General features: G+C 30.6%; 2 protein-coding genes and 1 long non-coding RNA gene across 14 annotated transcripts; all 3 read right to left on the bottom strand.

Annotated features, from left to right (window-relative positions):
* Positions 1-273: 273 nt before the first annotated feature.
* Positions 274-1,986, bottom strand: LOC129315039 (uncharacterized). The gene is made up of 3 exons (XR_008594364.1): positions 1,825-1,986; positions 1,096-1,161; positions 274-546 (listed from the first exon to the last, which is right to left on the bottom strand). It is a non-coding gene; the product is annotated as an uncharacterized LOC129315039 (long non-coding RNA).
* A 7,459-nt stretch (positions 1,987-9,445) lies between these two features.
* On the bottom strand, positions 9,446-15,047 carry LOC129315889 (pentatricopeptide repeat-containing protein At2g26790, mitochondrial-like). Of its 11 annotated transcripts, none has more exons than XM_054960035.1 (5): positions 14,931-15,047; positions 11,816-14,471; positions 10,695-10,894; positions 10,363-10,457; positions 9,446-10,098 (listed from the first exon to the last, which is right to left on the bottom strand). In XM_054960035.1, exons 1-2 carry the CDS (start codon positions 14,978-14,980, stop codon positions 12,035-12,037), a joined length of 2,487 nt encoding a protein of 828 aa, XP_054816010.1. In that variant the 5' UTR covers positions 14,981-15,047; the 3' UTR covers positions 9,446-10,098; positions 10,363-10,457; positions 10,695-10,894; positions 11,816-12,034. The 11 variants fall into 11 exon arrangements, with proteins under 11 accessions (XP_054816010.1, XP_054816009.1, XP_054816005.1 ...); XM_054960034.1 differs by having other exon boundaries at positions 10,372-10,457; XM_054960030.1 differs by having other exon boundaries at positions 10,311-10,894.
* Positions 15,048-19,088: 4,041 nt separating this feature from the next.
* LOC129315896 (uncharacterized) lies at positions 19,089-23,702 on the bottom strand. Of its 2 annotated transcripts, none has more exons than XM_054960048.1 (3): positions 23,560-23,702; positions 20,397-20,884; positions 19,089-19,810 (listed from the first exon to the last, which is right to left on the bottom strand). In XM_054960048.1, exons 2-3 carry the CDS (start codon positions 20,698-20,700, stop codon positions 19,221-19,223), a joined length of 894 nt encoding a protein of 297 aa, XP_054816023.1. In that variant the 5' UTR covers positions 20,701-20,884; positions 23,560-23,702; the 3' UTR covers positions 19,089-19,220. The 2 variants fall into 2 exon arrangements, with proteins under 2 accessions (XP_054816023.1, XP_054816024.1); XM_054960049.1 differs by having other exon boundaries at positions 19,089-19,768.
* Between the last annotated feature and the right edge of the window lie 310 nt (positions 23,703-24,012).

The following is a 24,012-nucleotide window of genomic DNA, read 5'->3' as shown; positions in this document are numbered from 1 at the left end:
GACTATATGCAATGCACCATACATAATAAATACATATTAAATTCACACAAATAATAGTTTCAAACAAAAATTTAAATAAGTGTTACTCAAATAGAGGCTCGAAACATAATGCTCTGATACCAATATGTAACACCCTCAAATTTACAGACCGATTTTTCACAAGTTATTAATTCAACAAATCCTTTTTTTTATTTTTTTTTTCATTGAACCCTTATCATGGTAGAAAAATTTCTACCACGATACATCCAAGACAATATACCACAGGTCTTAAAATATCTAAAAAAAACAATTAGAACCATGAGGGACAGACATGATCCTCATAGCATGTTATTCAAATCAGATCATAAATCAAGAGGGACAGACATAATCCTCTTGGTCATATAAATACTTTTAATAAAAAGGATTAGAGTTTACATGCTTCACAAAGAAGATATGTCCTAAGTTGGCACAAGATACATTGTATAATCTAAAATAAGAGGCAACGTAAAAGATGGTGTCTCATACACCACAGTTACACCTCTGGTGCTTTCTCGGCCGGACTCGCTCCTGTAAAAATATTAACCACGGGGAATGAGACTTAAAAGTCCCAGTAACCAAAAATTAATATGTAATGATGCATGCGGATGTAACTAATCATGCGATTGCTAAGTGGGCACACAAAACATTTAACCGAACAATACTTTCAAACAAACCGAACAAGTATTTAATTTGCATGACTGCACCTTATATCCTCCTTTCGCCATGCTCGGACGCCAAATCACCCGGCCAAAGGTGAGTTGGACCAAGCGACACGCCACTCATTGGGTCCAATGAGGGCTTACCACGTGGTAATAATTAACCGAACAGAAATTCCCATTAACACCATACATTAAAATACCCTGACAAGTCATGCATCATTCAAATATCCAAACAGGAATATATCCGAACAATAATATCTCATCATGATAAACAAAAATAAATTTTTAACCCACTTGGCAATAATTTCAAACAAGTATATACAGTATTTATTTTCAATAATTCATAATTTTTCCAAACAACAAAACAACACATAACCATTCACAAACACACTCATCACAACACATTAATAATGGTTACCTTGTGTCTTGAATAACAAGTTCCCCTTCACAACTCCTTTTTCACCACTATCTTTGTCAATATAATCTACATAATTATTTCACAATACTATATATTAATTTTACATTAAAATAAATAACTCTAATTTAAAGAGTTAGAAAGTCTTAAATCTATAGTCCATATTAACACTAATTTAAGATTTATGCCTCATTTAACTTCCCAAATTCTTTTCTAAAATTCTCGTACCCTAATGAACTATTTTTTTTATCCTCAATTCACTTCTAGTATCACAATTTCATCCTTCTACATTCTAAAAATTCATCCAAAAATAAATTAAATTTTTAGAATTATCCTGAAGCCTCAAATCACCTTTCTATAACCTCAAAAATACCTATTCATACTTAAATAAATATTTAATAATCATAGGTTTATCCCTACGTCTCAGATTCCACATAAATTCAACCATATAGATCTAGATTTTAACTCAAAAATTCTTAAACATGAGTTTCAACCTTAAAAAAATATTCTATAATATTTTTTATATCCCTAAGAATTTTAACCTATATTTTTAATCCATCATATCATCAGATTAACTATCCTATAGAAAAATCCTAATCAAAATATTTACTCTATCCTACAAAATAATCATATCACTAGAAAGCTAATATTATTTAGAAAATAACTATAAAATTAATTTTGTAATTAAATAAATTTTTAAATGCTAATCTAAACAGGAAAGTTAGAACATACCTGAAGAAAAAGAAAATAATCCCCCCTTGTGAGAAAACGCCGAGCAACGTGAGAGGAAGAGAGAAAAATAATATAAAAATGGGATTGTGAGTCCCAAAATTATATTAAAAAAAAACTATAGGTTTGAATTTAATTATTCAAACCTTTGGGCCCAAAGTTGCAATTTTCTCTAAATTGCATCTTAGCCTCTCATGCTTCCTAATGCACACACCCCCTCCTTTTTATACATGAAGGCACCTCTTCTCTTCCCTCATCTAACCAATGTGGGACTTAGAAACAACAACCTTCCACCCCCCCTTTTTTTGTTCCTTCTACCTTCTCTTTTTTTTTAACACACACATAAAAAAAATTATTTATGTATTTATCTTAACTAAATATTGCTTATGTGGTTTTAAATTTAAATTTTTAAATTATAATTAAATACCTAATCATAATATTATTTCTAAATAACCTCAAATAATATAAATTCCTATTATTATCATTTTTTTCCTCAAAACCTAAATTCCACAATTTCTTTATTATATAAAAATCAGGATGTTACAGTTAGAGGATGTTTGAATTATAAAGGACGGTTGGTGCTTCCAAAGAATTCTACATGCATTCCTCTATTACTAAAAGAATACCATGCTTCCCCTATAAGTGGGCATCCAGGGTATTTGCACACATACAGAAGGTTGGCCAATATAGTGTATTGGGAGGGCTTGAAGAGAGACACCCAGCATTATGTGGCTAGGTGTGATGTATGTTAGAAAAATAAATACCAAGCCTTGTCTCCTGTTGGACTTTTACAGCCCTTACCTATTCCTCAACAGGTATGGGAGCATATTAGCATGGATTTCATTACTGGGCTACCTAAATCTAAGAGGTATGACACTATTCTGGTGCTGGTAGATAGACTTACTAAATATGCTCATTTTTTACCAATATCACACCCTTTCATAGCCAAAGATATTGCTGAAAAATTTGTGCTTAACATTGTGAAGTTGCATGGTTTTCCAAAGACCATAGTATCCAATAGAGATAGGGTGTTTATGAGTCAGTTTTGGTAGGAATTGTTTAAGCAAGCTGGTACACAACTTTGCCTTAGCTCTGCTTACCACCTTGAATCCAATGGGCAAACTGAAGTACTAAATAAGGGACTAGAAACTTATTTGTGTTGCTTTGCAAATGAGAAGCCGAACTAGTGGGCTTAGTAATTACCGTGGGCTGAATATTATTATAACACTCCTATCACAGCGCCACTAGAATGATACCATTCAAGACTGTGTATAGGAGAGATCCCCCCTCCTTTTTGAAGTTGAATGAAGAGCCATCTGCTATAGAAGAAGTGAACAATCAGATTCAGATTAGGAATCAAATCATTGCAATTCTGAGGGAGAATTTGACAATTGCACAGAGTAAGATGAAGCAGCAAGCTAACAAGCATCGAAGGGATGTACAATTAGAAGTTAGGGATTTGGTTTATATAAAACTCAGGCCCTATCGCTTAAAAACTATAGCTAAGAGGGTGAATGAGAAACTCAACCCATCCTTTTATGGCCCTTTTAAGATCATTGAAAGGGTTGGCCCAGTAGCATACAAACTGGATCTTCCCCCCACAGCCCGCATTCACTCGGTGTTTCACATTTCTCAACTAAAAAAAATCAGTGCCAATAGCTATAATGAATCGCACAATACCCTCAGCACTTTCTGGTGAACTTGAACTTCAGGTTCAGCCTGAAGATATTTGAAAATTCAGACAACTTGTGAATGGCCAATGTGAGGTACTAGTAAAATGGCGTGACTTACCTAAGTTTGAGAATTCATGGAAGAAAGCTGACATTATCTCTACACAATTTCCAAATTTTCCCCTTGAGGACAAGGTGAAGCCTTAGGGTAATGATAGAGTTGACAAGTTTATTAAGACCTATACGAGGAAATCAAGGGAGACCAAGAGGGCAGAAAAAGAATTCACCACCGGTTCAAATGTTTATCCCATGGATCCTGATGACAAGGAAAAGTAATGTTAGGTCACTTATGGTTTTAGGGCTACCTAGAGGTATAGTCTATGTTAAGGGATGTGTAAGTCACTTTTTGGAGTCCTTAATGTCTTTCGGATGCGAGGAGACATTCTATGGATTATTTGGTATTTTGAGTGTAGAAGGAGAGTCTAGCCTCTCAAACGCCAGTGGCTGTGTGTTGTTCTTGTGATTTATGTACTGTGGCTTTGTTGATTTTTAGTTGCCATTGTAACAAGGGAATAGGGTTTCAATAGAATTAGCGGACTCTTATAACATTGATTCTGTTTTCCAGCACATTTAAATAGTAGAAACCTCAATATTTTCCCTTATTACTTCCATCTGTTGTCTTTTTCTGGTGTTATTTTCTATTATTTCAGCAGGGTTCTATCACTATGTCATTGAATCAGAGACTACTCAAAGATACTATTTGTCCCATTTGAGAGAGAGGGGGAGAGAGATTACAGATACTTGAGAGTTGATAACATTGGGGAATATGTGAATTTTATAAATTATATCTTTTTTTCAAAAAAATATTTTATATTTTATAAGAAAGTAATAAAATAATTGGAAAATTTGAACGGTAGAAGCTATGATACGTTTCTTTGAGGGGAAGTGTGAGACGCATGACTCATGAGTAATGCAAATGGCCAAAAGCGGAAACCTGTAATGTTAATTTTTAGATTAAAATAAATATATTTAACTTTTTAAGAAAAATGATAAAAAATTTCATTTAAATTATATGAATGACATATTGATCCCACGAAATGGTATAATTTTTTTGAAGTTCCAAGAGATATTTCTGTCATTAAAAAATTATAAGAAAGGACAATTTTATCCTTTATTCATATTAAAAAAATTCACAAGTCGCAACAATTTAACAGCTATTTGTAGGTTTTGGTATATCAGGTGTTAAAAATTTGCAACATTTTATTTACAATTTTTGTTCATATGTTAACAACTTTTATTTTTAAATTCGCAACAATTCAATAGTCATTCACAATTTCACATCTGCAGGTCTTAATATACATCAGATGTTAAAAATTCAAAACTTTTTATTTACAACTTTTATTTCTAAATTCGCAATTATTTAATAGTCATTCGCAATTCTGCATATGTAGGTCTTAATATACATCAAGTGTTAAAAATTTGTAACTTTTCATTCACAACTTTTATTCCTATATAATAACTTTTGTTTTTAAATTCGTAATAATTCAATAGTTATTCGCAACTCTAAAAATTTTTGTTTTATTTAATTGCAATTTGGTCATTTCCTTTAATTCCCTCGTAACAAAAAAACTGTATGGAATTCCAAGAAAATTATACTATTTCATGAGATCAATTTATTATTTACATAATTTAAATAAATTTTTCTGTCATTTTTTCAACTTTTTAACTTTACATAAAATTTAAATTAAGTTAATAATTTTATAAAATGTCTTTTTTAGTCTTTTAATATTGATACATTTAGTTTGTTTTACAAAAAATTCCTACATTTAATTTTTAAATATTGACAATATATTATCAAATAGTAATATATGAAGTTTAATTTTTTTAAAAAACAATAATGATTTGACACAAAATTTAAAATTAATTGTATTATAGTTAGAAAACTAAAAAGATATTTTATAAAATTAAGAGACTAAATTGTAAAATTATAGGACTAAAAGTGCATTCTAACCTAGATCTTTATGCTATAGTATTTATTAAAGAAAAGATATGTAGATCAATTTTAGCTTAATTTCTTATTATTTAATGGTTAAATTAAATGAAAGCATTACTTACAAATCATGTTAGTATGTTAATAAAATACAGTTTTTCTCCGTGAATTTATTTTTCCCCAAAAAAATAATAATCAAAGCTTTTATGTTCAATCCATGAGAGTAACTTCATTTTTTTTATACATTATATTCACGTCAACTTTATACAACATTTGCAAAAATTTGAACTGTATAATCTGAAATCAAACATTACCTTTCAATCAATTAGATCCAAAGAATCATCAAACTCCTTAAACTTGTCATTTGCTTTGTCATGCTCTCTTGATTGCCTCCAAATCTCCAGTCTCTAATAATTTAATTTTGGGAAAATACAACTATTATCCATTTATTTTTGACATACTTTGGTGTTTGTCTTTACACTTTTGTTCATTATTCCAAATCCCTTAAGTTTAGTCTACCTATAATATTAATATCTATATTTTTAAATATAACCATAAAAACTTAATGGTGATTAATATATGCACAAGCCCAATTACTTCAGAACCAAGACATCAAATTTGAATCTTTTAACATACAATGTATGAAGCTTCAAAAAGAAGAAGAAGAAGACATGACAACTAAAACAGACAAAAAGATTAATCATTAATTTTATTATATAATATCTAACTTATCGGTAATTTTACCAAGTCGATAATAAATTTAATAGAATTATGTACACATTAACAAAATTAACTTCATCAATGACAATAAAAATTAACATTGCAAAGAAATAAAATTTATAAGAATTGGAGTAACCAAAAAAAGGTATGGGAACTAATATCAAAATATGCTAAGAATATAGAGACCAACAACTGTATTTTTCCTTTAATCTTCATGCAAAATGAATATAAACCTTTTAGTTCTATCAAATACACGTATGATTTTTTTTTTCAATAGAGTAATAAGAAGAAAATGAAACTAATCAATGGAGCCCTCAATGAAAATATCAGGGGGAGCTTATCCACCAGGCAAGAAGTAAAGACACATCTTATTTTGGGTCTCTTTTTGAGTTGTTGCTAGCAAATTACCCCAACAAAGAAATTTGCAAGTTGCAACTAAATAAGATTAAGGAACATATCGCTGATGAAATTTACACAATCATGTAATATATTTAATTTATACAAAAATGTCAAAAGTGATTACCAAATTTAATTTTACTTTGATGAAAGAAGGTAATCAATATCCACTGTCATGATTGTATCAGGAACACAAATTTCTCCCCAAAAACTTGTCCATGCAACATTAGTCATCTATTTCATCAACCACAATAAAATGTCAATAAGTTTTATTAAGGTTACTTTCAATTGAACTCTGCAATACTCGAATTTGACACAATTATAAACTTTATTAAAGCTATTTTCAATTGAACCTAATAATACTTAAATCTGACATAGTCAGATAATTATATATAAAAAAAACTACGGTAAAACCAAGCAATATAATAATCAATTCATGTTTGCTCAATGAAATGCCCCATTAAAAAATAGGTATCTTTACATGGAATATTCCAACCTTTTTTTTTTTTTATAGAATAATGGAATGTTCCAACTTTGAAATGTAAGGCAGGCAGCCAACAGCAAAACAAGAACAAATTGTAACTTCCGAATTATACAAGCGGCCACTTTATAAAATGTAAGGAAAGCAACATACAATTTGTAAATACTATATTTTATTCAGACTTTTAAGTGTAAATTAAAAATTAATAAAAACATAATAAATAAAATAAAAAAATAAAAGGAATAAAAAAGGAGGAGCTTTTGTGATAATAATAATAATATTTTTTACCCCAAATTTTCTTAATTATGTTCCCATTAAAGTTGACTTTTTTTAAAAAGGAAATTTAGAATATTTGAAATCTGATTTGAGAAAATTATGCCTTGACTAGGATTTGTTTTTAATTAATTAAAAAAATCTGAAATCTAAAATAATAAAAAAGATTCAAAATAAAAAATTGCCTTTTTTGGTTTGATCATATCATTAAATAAGAGAACCCTAATTAGCACCTATAAAAGGAGATAGCTGTGAAGGAGAAAAGGAGGAGGGAACAGATAAGAGATTTGAGGAGAGAAAAAAAGAAAGGAAAGCTGGGAGGAGATGGTAGAAAGCATTAGGCAAAGTGTTGAAGGTGAATGTTTCTTTTTCATTTCTCTAGCTTTGCTTGTTTAATGGGAAAAACTAAACCTTCTCGAGTCAATATTTAAACCCTATTGAAACTTTTCCCCTATGCACGTACAGCCGTTGATTTGTGGACTCCTTATTCCTAAACTTCACATATTTGCTTTTTACCTAATGTTAGCATCTAGTATTCTAAAGCTTAGTTTCTTATACACGTTCTTGGCTTTGCTTCAAATTGACTCTTCATAGTTTATTGTTTTTCTTTTGTTTTGTTTGGTTATTAATTCAAATCACCGTAGATCTTTCACCGTGAGCTTGTCCTAAAATGGTATGGTACCTAGACTCCTAGAATCATCAATTTATATATAAGAAAGTACTATAAACCAACATGACGTTGATTCTTCATTTTTATTATTATTATTATTATTATTATTATTATTATTATTATTAGTTTTTTTTTTTGATAAAAGTTGTGAGAATAATGTTATTATAGTTTATTACATAGTCTTTTTGATAATCAAGTTTCAAAAATTTGAAAAATATTAAAATTTATTGGCATTTTTTTTTTGGATCCACCAGTGATACTAAATCACCGTGGATCAAGAGAAATATCAAATAAGATATCGTGAGTGACATTAAGTCATCATTGGTATCAAACTTTGTATTTTTTAAAATTAAATTATTTTGTTCATTTTGAAAATTCCTTTAGGGTTTGTCATGAGTGATATTAAATCACCGTGTGCACTTAGAGCGTCAACCGACGAACTGTGAGTGATATTAAATCACTGCAGGATCAATACTGGTTACTTTTTCCTTTCCTTGTGCATTGTTAAAAATAATGAAAATAATAAAACTCTTAGCATATTTTAAGTCATGCCATGAGTGATACTAAATCACTTTGGATCCTTAAAATATCAAAAGAAAATACAGTAAATGATACTAAGTCATCATAGTTATCAAATTTCATTCCAAAATTTAATAATTAAACCATTTCATAGAAGTTTTTTTTACTTAGAAATTTCCTGCATGGTTTGTCATGAGAGATACTAAATCACCATGTGCCCTTAGAGTATCAACTAACAAACTGCGAGTGATACTAAATCACCGCAAGTTTCAATACTGATTATTTTCCTTTTATCCAAAGGTACTTCCTCACGATATTTTTTTATAAATATAATTATATAACACAATAATATTCTCTTCACAAAATAAATTAATAAAAAATTAAAAGAAAACCTAAATGATAATATTTCAAACTGCGTGGACTTTGATTCCCATTACAAGATACGTAGATCCTAGGCTTTGATCCTAGATCAAATCCTTCCATATAAATAAATAATTTATTTTCTTTATTTTTCCCGTGAAATAAAGGATAACTAAGATATTATTAAAAGGCCAATTAATTTTATACAATCAACCTAAAATAACCGTTCTTATAAACAAGTATCGTAGGATACCTAATATCTTCCCCATACACAACCGACTCCCGAACCCCACTCTAGTTATTATAGACCATTTTATTTTTTTAAAAGTTTTTAAAATTATCCTTTAAAATTTTGATGACGACTCCTACATTTATTAACTTTCCTTTTCGAGGAAATCATGATTCGGGCGCGACACAATCATACAAACAAAATTCGTAACACCCAAGAACTCCACAGTACGATAACTACTCCCATGTATTCCTGAATCCAAAACTTATCCTTATGCTTAAAGAAACAATGGGTGCAAGTACTTGTTAAATTAAGATAATCAAAAGGGAGAATTACACCCAAGTCTCCCATAATATAATTAAAATATTAAATGCTATAAGGTCTATTAACAATTGAGAATCAGATTCATTGGTCGTATATTGAAACAGAATAGGAGCACCATTCAGCAGCTACCGTTTTAGCGGCCACAATAGAGCACCGCCAACGCCTCCGTTACCTACGTCCGTTGCAAGAATAATGTTTCCATTTCCAATAAAAGTCTGCTGTAACTCTTGTAACCTCTGTAACCCCCATTCACTCTTCTGCTTCCGTTCAGAGTCTTGACAGTATAAATAGGTCCACCTTCTTCCACTGTAACGCACATCAAAATTTGAGAATAACATCGTTTTACTTCCGAAAAGTTCTTCTTTTCTGTTTCTGTGCCATATATTCTATAGAATACCGCAGCTTGAGTCCCAGCGGCTCACATCCATATGGAAATAACCCCTGTTGTCTTAGGCAAAATGACAACTCTAAACATAATTCTCCCTAATCAAAAACCAACGGCCAACCAAGAGTAAAACAACCTCTCTCCCAATAGATATGACTTAAGTGCATAGCCCTCAGCATCTATGATAAGGATTCACAGGACATCTCTGAAAGAGTGTCGAGCCCCAGGAAGATCCTTCTCAACAGTGAGGACCTCAGTCACTGGAAGAAAAAAGAGACAATGCATCAACATATTATCAGAAGTGAAAAAAGGGTCAGAATAAGAGGGGAAGCTACTCAAGCCATGATACAAATGATTCAAAATAATTCTAATGTTTGAAGTTATTTTCAATGGCTGCTTAATCATATACAACCCATTATTTGCATAACCACATCCTTCTATGAGTGTTCGCAAAAAAATAAAATATAATCACCAAGATGCATAAAACTTCCAACTCCAAAAGCCTTCTGACATTCAGGGCATACCAAAATTACCGTTTTACACTCAAAAATGATTTCCAAAGTGATTTTGGCAAGACCTTGCTTCCGGTCCTTTCCAAAGTGGTTTCATCCAACCAAATCTGAAACAAAAATAATATTATCTGGCACAAGTCATATTTCCAGACAAAAGGCTGAATTTTACAACACAGAACCTTTCAAAATCAGTTCTCATTAGTCAATTCTTCCCCCAAAAATAAACTTTGATTTGATATATCATGAAATGAAAGTATACTTTGCTTTCCTACTCGAGCAAATTTTAATTTGTATGCCCATAGCAAGAGCTAAGAAACTATTAGCCCCGAAGGTCTGAAGTATACCATGGATCAACACGGCCATGACAAGACAGGGTGTCTCTCAATGAGTTTCAGACTCCATCATTTTGTCCACAAACAGGACAGGATATTGGAGCTCTTTTATGTTCTCCATCTTCAATTCTTCTTGAAATTGCTTCAGATCTTTTCTTGTTTCATTTTGCAAGATCCTTTACCAGGGACCTTATGAGCAAGCATTTGAAAGGCTTCAATAGAAGCCATCCAGCAGCAATAAAGTAACAAATCAATCAAGGAAAGAGGATGATCCTAAATTATTTTCAAACCAAAATTTTGAATTCAATGGTACTAAACATTGATTGAAAATGCATGAGATCATCACCAATTTCAGGGTCTTGCACAATTCCAATCTCATGAATCAGGTAGCACCAAACAGTTATAGATGTCTTTTTTAAAAAAAAAAACTACTTTTTAAAAAATGCAAAAAATATAACATGCAAGCTTGATCCAACCAAAATAGAGTTATTTCCAGACTTGTGTATGTTTACTCTCATATTTCCTTAAAGAATAGAAAAAGAAAAGAAAATTGGATCACTTCATGTGTATATGTACATATATCTCCTAGAAGCAAACACACCATACCTGTATATCTATCTATAGAGCACATACAAGGACAAAACATAGAGCACAACCTCTACGCATTTGCTATCAATTTCTCAATAACTGTATCTTCCACTAAAGTTCCTCCACATGTTGGGTTTTTATTGGAATAAATGATTGCAAAACTTTAAGTTTTATCCATACAGCAATGCTTTGTCATATGGGATAAGTGTTTCAAGCAACGAAGCAAACATATTCATTAACCTCTTCTGGAATTGATTATAGCATTTTCAAAAGTTACTTAAAACGCATTGTAACAACTCAGGCATGCACTGAACCATCCACCCACAACATTTTGGGTTTATCAAATGCATAATGTGCAAAAAGCTTAAGGGCAATATATTCAAATCAAAAGTACACCAGAATAATGCAATTAATTTAAGGGATAAGATGACAAGGTATAATTTATTGTCTATTCTATTTAACCTTTAATATTACACATATACTTCCAGCATCCAATAGTCAAAACTCATATTTCACTGTTCTTTATAATGTGTAAGAGTACATACCAGCGACTCCAGGTGTTCCTGCCGAAGAGTTAAAGACTTGCAAAACTCTAGCTCCTCCTCTTCAAAAAGTCACTCCAACCAAAGTGCCTTTTCAAACAGGATGGCATTCCAAAGCACTTGATAGAAACTCCAGCAAGCTCTCCCTCCTCAATTTGTTGCTGATAGAAAAGCCACAAGTTGCCATCCAACCTTTTGTCCACATAGTGAGTCTAAAAGGACTTACTTATGGAATTTCAATTTTTTAGCTTTTAGAATGCCACGTTTCAAAGCTGAGATAATATGTGGGTCTAGTGCAACTCCATTAGAAAATATCTCACTAAGAAGCATAACACGCTTATCCATGTCCCCTCTATTACAGAAGCCAGAAACAAGAGCCATATATGTCACGGTATCTGGCTCTAGCCCATCGACAATCATTTCATACAAGAACATAATGGCTTCCTGAAGGTTATTTGCCTTCAAGTGTCCATCAATCAAAACAGTGTAAGTAACAACATCTGGTTTTGTCTCCATCTTCTGCATCTCCCTCAAAATGGTAGAAACGTCCAACATCTCTGTCTTGCTATTATTACAACCCAGGGAGGATTTCTTTCTTAAATTTGATTTCAAGTGCCCATCAAGTAAAACTGTATAGGTGATGACATCAGGTTTGATCCCTCTATGCTGCATATCCCGGAAGAGATTATGGGCTTCTTGTAAGCAATTTATCTTACAATAACTATTTATCATTAGTGTGTAGGTTTTAACATCAGGTGCAAATCCTCTCTCAACAAAAATATCAAACAAAGAATTGGCCACTTTCATATTCCCAGCCTGGCACAAGGCAGCTATAACTTTGCAATACATTATTTTGCTAGGTTCCACATTCAATAACAACAGTGTCTTCAGTAATCCTATAGCTCGATCAGTGTCACCTTCGTCACATAGTTTACATAGTAGCTTAAAACAGGAATCTTTTTCTACAACATTTCCTTCGTTTGACAGCCTAAGATAGAGTTCATAAGCTTCTTTGAGAAAGTTTGCTTCACAATATCCATCTATCATGGCAGAATAGATTTCAACACTTTTATCTTCTAGACTGTTCAAAAAAGCCTCAGCTTCTTCAACCTTGCCTCCTGAACACAAGCCTTCAACGATCATCTTGTGTGTAACAGAATTTGGCTCGACTCCTTGAGTCTCCATATAATCTAAAAGTTGCATTGATTCATAAACATGGCCATTTCTAGACAATCCAGAAACTAGTACATTATAAGTTACAATGTCAGGCATTAAACCCCTTTCCTTCATTTCTTCAAACATGTTAAAGGCAGGACTCAATTTACCCTGTAGACAGTACCCTCTAATAACGGTCGTGTAGTGTTTAATATCTAAAACCATATTCCTAAGTTTCATATACTCTAAAAGTTCTCTTGCATCATCTACTTTTCCCAGTTCACACAAGGCATCTAACACAACATTGTAGGCCACTGCATCAAGAAACATTCCAGATTTTTTAAATTCTTCAAATTGATCCACCACATCCAAATTCCTTCCCACCTTACACAAGCCATGGAGGAGGCAGCTAACAATCACACAATTTGTTTTTATGCCCTTTGAAATCATGTCATCATGCAGGGCTAAAGCTTTCTGCAGATTCCCACTTTTGCAGTATCCCCGAATCAATTCACTATAAAAAAATACATCAGGAACCAACCCTTGATTTTCCATGTCAAGGAAAACACTCTCAGCTTCATCTAATTTCATTTCATTACAAAATCCACGAACAACAGAAGTGTAAGCAAACATATCAATTGGGCCATAGGCCTTTCTCCATGTTTGAAGCACTTGATATCCCAAATCAGGTCTATGATGGGTGCATAAGCCTTCTATATAAGTTGAAAAACAAAAGGAACCGACAGGCATCCCAGCTTCCTCCATTTCTTGCATCACATCAACGGCTTCTTCCAATTTACCTCTCTTACATAGTGCCTTGATTACAATCGTATATGTATATTCATTTGGGCTTAAACCTAGCCTTTTGAGTTGCTTGTATATGGCAAAGGCCATATCCACCTTATCATGATTAACCAAGCGATTTATGAGGAAGTTGCAAGTAAATATGTGTGGAATAATCCCACGTCTTCTAGTTTTAAAGAAAAAATCGATAGCTTCATCAAACAAGTTAACACTGACATATGTTTTCACTAATGCATTAAAAGCTCTGAGCAAGTGCCGATTCCCTTCAACCCCAAAACCATCCAACACTTCTTCCAACAAATCCTCAATTTCAAAAGCTGGACACTCTTTAGAAAGAGCAATGAGATCCACAAACAAAGAATCCAATTTCCTACTCAAGCCCCAATAACATAAAATTCTAATCAGTGCCGCATAGGTTGAGATATTATGTTGGAAACCTTGTTCCTTCACTTGACGAAAGAAGGACAATGCAAGGGCGGGCTCTCTTAGCAAACAGTTCAATGTTTCAACCACCTTGAACGTATCTATCTCAAAGGAATTGTGTACTGAAGGAGAATCCCTATAGCAATCAGACGAGGATGATACAGCTTCGTCACAAGAACTGAGTTGGCTGTCGTCCGCGAAAGTGGTTGAATTCAAGTGGGCAAGTGTCGTTAATGCTAACTTACAGCTATTAGGGAATGATCCGGGGAAATTTGATCTGAGAAAGAAATCACATATAAAACAAGAGCCGTATAGATAGTAACGAAAAAGCACTTAAACTTAAAACTGCCGCCAACGAAACAAAATCACAAAATCAAAGAATCAGTCCCACTTTTTTTTTTCCCCTAGGTGAAGCCGCTTCTTACAAAGCCTTGCATAAAAAAAAAAAACAAAGAAAGGAAGTAGAAACTTAAAACAGAAGCCAAATCATTGGCAAAAGACGGCGATGTTACAGATCACACTGTAAAGCCATAGCATCAAAACTGAGAGGCATAAGCAAAAGTGTAAACAGGGAAACGTAGAACAAGGAATTTTGAACAGAATTGACGTAAACATAGAAAACGAATGTGCGCGCGCGGGCGCCCGGGCGCGCGTGAGAGAGAGAGAGAGAGAGAGAGAGAGAGAGAGAACAACTACAGTGATTGAAGGTGGAAGGAGCTCAGATGAATGGAAGTACCTGCGTACAGAGAAGGCGGAAGCCGATAATGAGCTAGGCAGATACGGCATGGACGGTGAGAAAAGCGAGTGCAGCTAGGGCGAGACTGAAGAGAGACCAAAGGATTTTCGGACGGCGGGTTATGTTTTGAACTGTGCATTAGCTTTACTGTAAAAGTAGTGTTGATGTTTTTTTTTTTTTTTTTGGAACTGTGTCCGTTACTTCGTGCCTTTTTGTGGTTTACTTCAGAGTGCCAGTAACCTGCAAAACACGAATTCGAATATCAACTCTTGCTCTTACCCGTGGATAAGTATATGCAAAATTTGGGATCAATTCATATATCACGTGGACTAAAAGGTAGGAAGGAACATCAAATATCTTTTTAGTATGATAAATGATGTCTCCTTCTTAAATTCCTTGTTAAATATGCATCTCCTAAAACAGATTCTTTTTCATACAAAAGTCTCTAATTTTTATTCTACTTCAAATAGTTAGAAGGTTAATCAATTACGCAGATATCTTACATGATTAATCACATCATTATTGTCCAACCTCCTAATGCTAATGCTGATAATGACATTATTTGTTGGAGGCCTTCTAATGATGGTAGTTTCACCATCAAATCTACTTATAAGGCTATTAATAATCATTACAACATTTCCAACTCTAAGATTTGGAAATGACCAATATATGAGAAGATTAAGACCTTTTTTTGAAAAGCGACTTAGGATTGTCTTCAACTTAAATTCACCTACTCTAATAGTGGCAATACTTGTCCTAGGCCATGCCCTTTTGGCTGTAACTCCTTAGACTCAACTACTCATATCCTAAGAGACTGCAAGAATTCTAGAAAGGTTTAGATAAAATTAGTTAAACAATCTAAAGTTAACCCTTTCTTTTCTCTCCCTCTTTAGGAACAAATACTTTGGAATGTAGATTATGATGCAAGCAATGTTTGTTCAAGAAAGATCCCTTGGCAGAAACTGTTCGCCCACATGTGTTGGAACATCTGAAAAGATAGATGCAAAAACATTTATTCCACTGAAGATAATCCTGATAAAGACATCGCATTTATCAACATTCAAGATATCCTCAATGATCAATATATTCAATAAAAAATTAACTTTCTGACTAAATAGGGCAATAGATCAAAAGCTAAATAGTTATGCTTTAAAGATGGATGGGTTAAACTTAATATAAATGGCTTAATCAATAATTAAGGTGCTACTTCCTACAGTGGATTCATACGAGATAAACATGGCAATTAGATCAAAAGCTTCTCCAAGTATCTTTGGTATCACCCATGTATGGGAGTTGAACTTTTGGGCATCTTGGAAGAACTAAGCATTTGTTGGGCCAAAAAGATTGACAAGGTTCATGTTTACTCTGACTCTATAAAAGCTCTTACATTAATATGCAACGAGTTCTCTATAAATCACCCTCTAACTATAACTATCAACAAAATTAGAGATCTTGTTATGAAAGACTAGACGGTCACCTTTGTTCACGTTTATAAGAAGGCCAACTTGACACATCAAGCTTCTATCGACAATCTTAATGTTCACATTTTTGACACTCTACGTCTCCACCACTTGGGTATAGAAATCTTTTGCATGCTAACATAACACAATATGTCATCTAGCACGGTGTCTCTATGGCCTTCTATTAAAAAAAAACTAGCTAGCATCCCAAAAAAGGGGCCAAAAAAATTCAAAAGGGTAATTATTTAAGAAAAAATGACAATAAAATCCCTTCGAATTATGTAAATGATAATTTAATCTATCGAAATGTCATAACATTAATGAAGTCCCTAGAAGCCTCTTTATGAATAACTTTTTTTAGAAAAAAGATCATTTTACACTTACTAAAAATAACAAGACTCAATCACAACTTTTGTTTAAAGAATTATAATTTTTATTTTGTAAATCACAAGAGTTGAATAAAAAATTATAATTTGTTAAGTATAATTTTTGTTATTAAAAAACAAGCTCAAATTACAACTTTTATTTAAAAAATAACAACTTTTGTTCTGTGTATATAATATAATTTTTGTTATTAAAAAACAAGCTCCAATTACAAATTTTGTATTGCAAGAATTGAAAAAAATCACAATTTGTCAAATATAATTGCTATTATTAAAAACAAGTTTTTAAAATAATAAAATTCATTCACAACTTTTATTTAAAGAATCACAACTTTTCTTCAAAGAATCGCAAGAATTAAATAAGAAATCACAATTTATCAATAAAGATAAAATGGTATTTTCTCTAAAAAAAAGTTATTGACAAATAGATCCCTAAAAACTTTATTGATATTATAGCACTTCGGGGGACAAATTTATTATTTATATAATTTAAAAAGATTTTATTATCATTTTCTCATTATTCAATGTAAGACGATTTAGTCACCAATTAAATAGTTTCCACCTTAATCTTTTTATTTGCAAAAATTATTTAGAAGAAATTAATAAGAGTCAGGTTCTTGACAAAAAATTTTAAAGATGAATTTGAAATATTGATTCAAATTAGAATTTTAATTGTAAATTAAGAATTATTTTAAAATTTAAATATTTTATTTAAAATTAAAATTTTATAATTATTTAAGGATAAAGGCACAGATTTAGTTATATACTATTTTTCGAGAGCATTTAATGGCCTAAAATATTAGATGATGTAAAATAAATCACAAACTTTTAAAAACAGAGCATTCAGTAGCTTGCCATTAACTTTAGCTAACAGATGTTATGTGGGGCCCATAATAACACGCGGCATGACACGTCAACATAGTAAAGGTGAAAATTTAGCCACAAACTATTTTTTAAGGAGCACTGGGTATCCTCTACTATAAAAAAAGAGAAAAAAATATAATATCTTCCCCTCAATTTTGATTAAAAATGTTTATTTTTATATTTATGAGGTCTACAAAGCATTAATTTCTCAAATCCTTTTTCCTTCGTTCTCAATCTCAGCTCAAGAAGAAAAGTTTTAAAGAGTTTTTATCTGAAGACATTCACGAAGACGACACTAACAAAGTAAAAGAAATAATTCATGATTAAATTAAGTTAGAATCAAGCTTCTCCCATGCATAGTAAAATCAAGCTTCTACTTCATTGGCATCGTCAAATGTTTTCAAATAAGAACTTTTTGAACCTCTTCTTTTTGAGTTGATATTGAGAACCAATGCAAAAAGATTGGAGAGATTAATGCTTTGTGGGCCTTACAAATATAAAAATAAACGGTGTTTGGTCACAATAGAGGAAAATGTGTTGGATGGTCCATTTTTTATAGTAGAGACTACCCAGTGCTCCTCAAAAAATAGTTTGTAATTAAATTTGCACCTTTACCATGCTGATGTATAGTGCTCGTGTCGTACCACATGTCATTGTAGGCTCCACATAATGTTCGTTAGCTAAAGTTAATGTCGGGCTACTGGGTGCTCCATTTTTTAAAATTCATGATTTATTTTGTACCATATGATAGTTTATACTACTAGATACTCCTCGAAAAATAGTATATAACTAAATTTACTACTTTACTCATTATTTAATTCCATATTTATAACTTATTTTTTAAAAAAATTCAAGATTAATTCTCTCTTTTAGAATACTTCTTCCAGTCTTTATTATAAGACATTTTCACCTACTTCACTAGATCAAGGAATGATAATTAACCCTTTTTTTAATTGAAAGGAATAACAATTAACTCGTTTAACTATCTCATTGACAATTATTTTATGGTTTTCAAAAAAAGTTAATAAGATCATAAAAGATTGAATTAATAACAATTACTCTCTTTAGCCATATTTATAAGGTGGAGAGAGAATATCTTTTTTTTTGGTTATATTTATGAGTCATCTTATTAAATTGTTATTTTAATTTTTTTGATAAAATATGTTAAAAGTAACTTATAAATCAGATTAGAGGAATAAACCTAAAGGAACACCACCTATAATTTGATAATTACATTGGAAACTTAAATGTTTTATTTACAATTAAAACTTTTAAATTTACAATTTTTTAAATCAACATTTCATCTCATTCTTTAAAACCTTTTTATCAATGACTTAAGTATTATTAATTTAATCTTTTGAGACTTAACGGGCATTCTTTTCCCATTCTTACTTTCTTTCTTTTTAAAATTTTAAAATAATTGGTTATTGGTTACTTTCATAAATACCATGTTCTGTGCTAGAAAATACATAAAACTCTAACTTAAGTCGGCATGTTTATATTACAATTACAATATGTTGAAATATAATGAAACTTTGGTACAGAACCATATCAAAGAGGAAATTTATAGCAAGTAATTTTATCTATTGTCTTGTCATGGAACGGAGCTTGAAGGAAGCATAAATGCCTACCACCACCACCAGAATTGCTGCACCTGCACATAAGAGCTTTTGTTTATCTTCTTCACTGAACTTGTTTTTCAATCTTGTTGCAGCTTGAGAAGCTGAGTTGGCCATATCCCTGATTCCTTTCCCTATTGATGATTCATTATTTACTGTATTTCCATTGTTGACTTTACTTGTTGGAACATCCATTTCTTTATTCTTTTCCTTCTTCTCTGTTATAGATTCTTTTCTTCTCTGATCCTTCTGACGAACTTCTTCCTCTGAATTCTTCCCTAGGGTTTTTAAGGCTGAGCTTTCTTTAGCAATAACCATGGCAGATTCTTCTCTTTCTTCTTTCTTACTTTTTTCTCTTGCCAAATACTGATCATTCTGAAATTCTCCCTTCTCTTCCCTCTTCTCTTGCTTTTTAAAGCCGGAACTTTTATCAGCAACCCTGGCTTGTTCTTCCTTTTCTTCCTTGCTTTTCTGTCTTGCCAAATAATGATCCTTCTTCTCAGATTCTTTTCCTGCATCATAAGTCTTTTGGTTTTCCTCATGCTTTTCATTACCTAATAATTAGAAAGTAGATTAAAAATATATAAAACTCAAGATATATTTAATCAAATGACTTAAGCTATTTTAATAAAATAAAAAATCAACAAACATACACTTCTTGATTTTTTTTACAAGTCACTTATAACTAACTCACCAAAACTAAAGTGAGTTAGAATAATAAAATTATCTTAAAAATAAATCATTTTTAATTTTATTTTTATATTTAAAAAAGATTGATTTGATATGTGGGAAGAATTTTTTTGAAAATTAAAATATTGCTCTTCTGTTTAGAATTTACTGGAAGGTATTTTTGAAATTATGCATCAAATGTTAAAAAAGCAAGAACAAGTGACTCATGTAAAGAGTAAATAAAAAAAAATTTTAATATGTGACTTATAAAAAAGATCGATAAAGTCTTGGTATAGTATCTAAGTGATTTATAAAAATAAAGGGTAAACCTCTTTGAGACTTGAAAAGTATAAAGCCAGGTAAGAAGAAAAAAATAAAAAGAACCTAAATTAGGTGTGTGTATAACTTATATGTCTAACTAAATGATATAGACAATTTTCAACCACACTAAATGTAAAAACTTAACATCACCTTTGATTTTTTCTGTGATTGAGGAATCTTCTCTTGCAGCACTCTCTTTCCTCTGATCATCCTCAAGATGTTTTTGATCATCTTGTGAATCTTTTTGGGGCATTTTAGATTCTTCAGTGGCTTCTTCTGGTGGTGGGGTTGGTGTTTTTTCATCTTTTTTCTCATCAAATTCTCTTTGACTCTCATCCATTTCTGATTCAACTTCAGAAGCAGATTTTGAAGTAGTGACCTGTTTGGATTCTTCTTGTTCTTCAATTGGTTCTGGTCCTTTAGGGGCAATAATTGAAATAGGTTTCTTTGGCATTGTAATGGTAATTTTTGCGCCGTCTTCAAATTTTCCCTCAAGGCTATCACCATCACAAGTTTCTGGAACTATATACTCTACACTGAAGCGTTGACGCTTATTATTTTCAAGTATTTTTCACCAAAAACCCTAATTCTCCTATAAGCTGCTTCATAGTTTGCACCAACTTCTTGTCTAGTAAAACCTGCAGGAAAAAATTATTTATTGGTAGTTTGTGTGCAAAAAAAATTGTTAATTTAATTAAAAGTTGCCTCAGTTAATTAAAATTATGTCTAATTATATCTCTTTTCCATATATAGTTACTGGATAATGTCCTTTTTTTAACAATAAAAAAGGGTCTAATGGTGTAAAAATATAGTAGCCAAAATGTTTTTAATATTGGTTTGTAAATAAAAAACCCACCAAACCTCTTCTCTCTCAGGTCCAACTAACCAACTTCAATGCTCATTGGAGGATAAACACCATCATTCTAATGAGATCTAGACCGTCTAAAATAAATTTGGGTAATCAATTTATAAAACTATAAAAAAATTTAATATTATATTTGAATAATCTAAATTACATCTAGGTTGTCCTGTTGATAATAAACAAATTTATTAAAATTAATTTTTTAGAATTTTTTTATTTTAATAAATATAAAATAAAAAATAAATTTTAAATTTTAAATCCGAATCATCCAAATAATTCAACCGGAATGATCTAAATTTTATCGTGTTGATGACCACCCTGTTGAGCATTGAAAATGTTTCCTTAGTTCTCTCTCTCTCATTTCCAAACAGAAATACTTAGATTTCTCATATTATTTCTCCTTTTTTTAAAAAAAAAAATCAATTCTCCCAGAAGAAACTTGAATGATGGGTTCTTTTTTTTTTTTTTTTGGGCAAAACGACGGGTTATTGTCAACAAGTTAAATTATTTATAATTTATAATTTATGAACAACTATATTTTAACATATTTCATAAAAAAATCACTTATTTTTTGAAAAAAATTATTTTATGAGTTGTTATGTTGTTAGTTTAAACTTTTAAAAATAATTAGAATCTAAAAAAAAAAAGTAGATATCTGATTATTTTAAGAAATTACTTTGAGTAGCTTTTAAAAATAATCTAATGTGGTAAATGAAAGAGAATGTTTTAAAGAGATGAGATATGTGAAGATATCATAAAATTTTAAAATAATATAATAATAAATTATTTTTATAAAAAATCAAGGAAGGTATCATAAAATATAAAAATAATCAATTTTTTTATTATAATCAAATATAAAATAATGTCTATTTTTTTTATAAAATTGCTATAAAATAAATCTCTTTTTATAAAATCTCTAAACTACTTAAAAATCACTTGTTTTTTAATCTTTAACAAATGGGCCCTATATTGCATTCTATCTAAAATATAAGACATTTTTTTATTAATTAGTGTTAGTCTAAAATATATGATATTTTACAATAAAAGGAGTCAATAATATTAAATTTTTCATTTTCACAAATGTCCATATTATTTTATATAGATCATATAAGAAATAAATTAAAGATAATTAAAATAGATTAAGTTTAATAGGAGGTAACTTTAAAAAGCAATGACAATTTGTTGCTATTTTTATTATAATAATATACACCACTTCTAAAATTTAAATGCTTATTTTAATCTTTTGAAGTAACTATATAGACAACAATAACGTAAATTTAAGGGAAAATAGCAATGAAGGACTGCTAAAACAAATTTATATCACTTAAATACTAATTATTATCAAAATTTAGATGAAAAAAGATCCAAATAACTTATTGTTAATTTAAAATTAGTCATTTTTAAAACTCAAATAAATATTTGTTGATAAAATATTAACTCAAATTAACAATTATATATTCAAATTTTGACAATTAGAGATCTTTGACTGATATAAATTTACTCTAGTGATATTTGATTGCTATTTTTCTTAAGTTCAATCAAGTAATTTGTCCCATCAATAGACAGACAAATTTTCTAGATGTTTAAAAATATTTAGATTTTGCTTAGGAGCTCTCCAACATTTTCTTTTAAATCAATACTTTTAATTTTTCCAAGAAACTTGAATGGTAGGTTTCTTGCTAGTCTGGCTTTGGTGATCATTAAGCGATGAGCTTCATCATTTCTGACAAGATCTAAATTATTTAGTGTGTTTGATTTTTAATTTATATTTGACAAAAGTTCACTTAAGAATATAACTATTTGTTAGATTTGATAAAAATACATCTTAAATGTAGTTTGAATATGCTCTTGAGGTTATCGAAACAGGCTCTTAGATTAAATTTTTTAATTTTTAATTTATTTTAATTTTAATAATTCTATTTATTACCATTCTGGACATAATAGATTTAATCTAATGGTTTAATTTAATATTAATTTTTTTATAATTTTTAAGAGTCAACTATGTAGATGCACTCTAAACAATCCATATTTAATAATAAATTTATTAATGGTAATTTTTATTTTGGTAAATATAATATTAAAAATTAAGATAATCTGCACTTCCCAAAAGAAATATTTTTTGAAAACAATTACAAGCTAACAATTTTAAATTTGAACCGTTCATAATAAACCTCGATAGTTAATTTGTAAAAATTTTAATATTATATTTGTACTATCCAAATTAAATTTAGATTGTTTAGATAAATGATAAACAAATTTATTAAATAAATTTAATTTTTATTTTAATGAACATAAAATAAACAAAATTAAAAATTAAAATTTGCTTGTTTGGTCCAAATCTCATATAAGATGATGAGCACCAATGCAAGACATAGTTTCATGCACGAATATTTGTTATAAAATGAAATGATTGGTATCTTTGCCAATCATGTAAGATAAAATGATACACACCAGGAAGATGAATAAGAAGAAGATGAGCGTCAGCAGTTTCTTGGGTTTCCATTTGTGGCTTGAAATCTTCATATTGTTGTTGGACATTGGAACCATCCATTTGTGTAGAAGACATTTCTTCTTGTTTGATGATCTCTTGTATCAGAAAAATATGGCAATTAACTTTATGTGAATTGCATTCAAGGGCATGAACTTTGAATATTTATAGTGGATGCATGATGATGCCTTCTTAGCTTTCTGGGTTTGTTTGTTTTCTTATCAATGAGACTATCCCTTTTTTGGCTGATTCACAAATGTATGTGAGGAAGTTGATGAACGAACGAACGATGAGTTTGTTTATTTCCTCAATGATATGTGAAGGATAGCTTGTTTCAGAAATAAAGGCAAAATTCCTTTGTTTGGCTCGCACAGTTGAACTTCTTTAGTTTTCTTCATAAGAAAAACTACAGGAAG

This window comes from Prosopis cineraria, unplaced genomic scaffold (genome assembly GCF_029017545.1).
Source record: "Prosopis cineraria cultivar Desert tree isolate PC_DT_omini unplaced genomic scaffold, ASM2901754v1 PC7, whole genome shotgun sequence".
In the NCBI taxonomy this organism is placed as follows: Eukaryota; Viridiplantae; Streptophyta; class Magnoliopsida; order Fabales; family Fabaceae; genus Prosopis; species Prosopis cineraria.
Note: the sequence above shows the minus strand (reverse complement) of the source record. Positions and strands in the feature narration are given on the sequence as shown.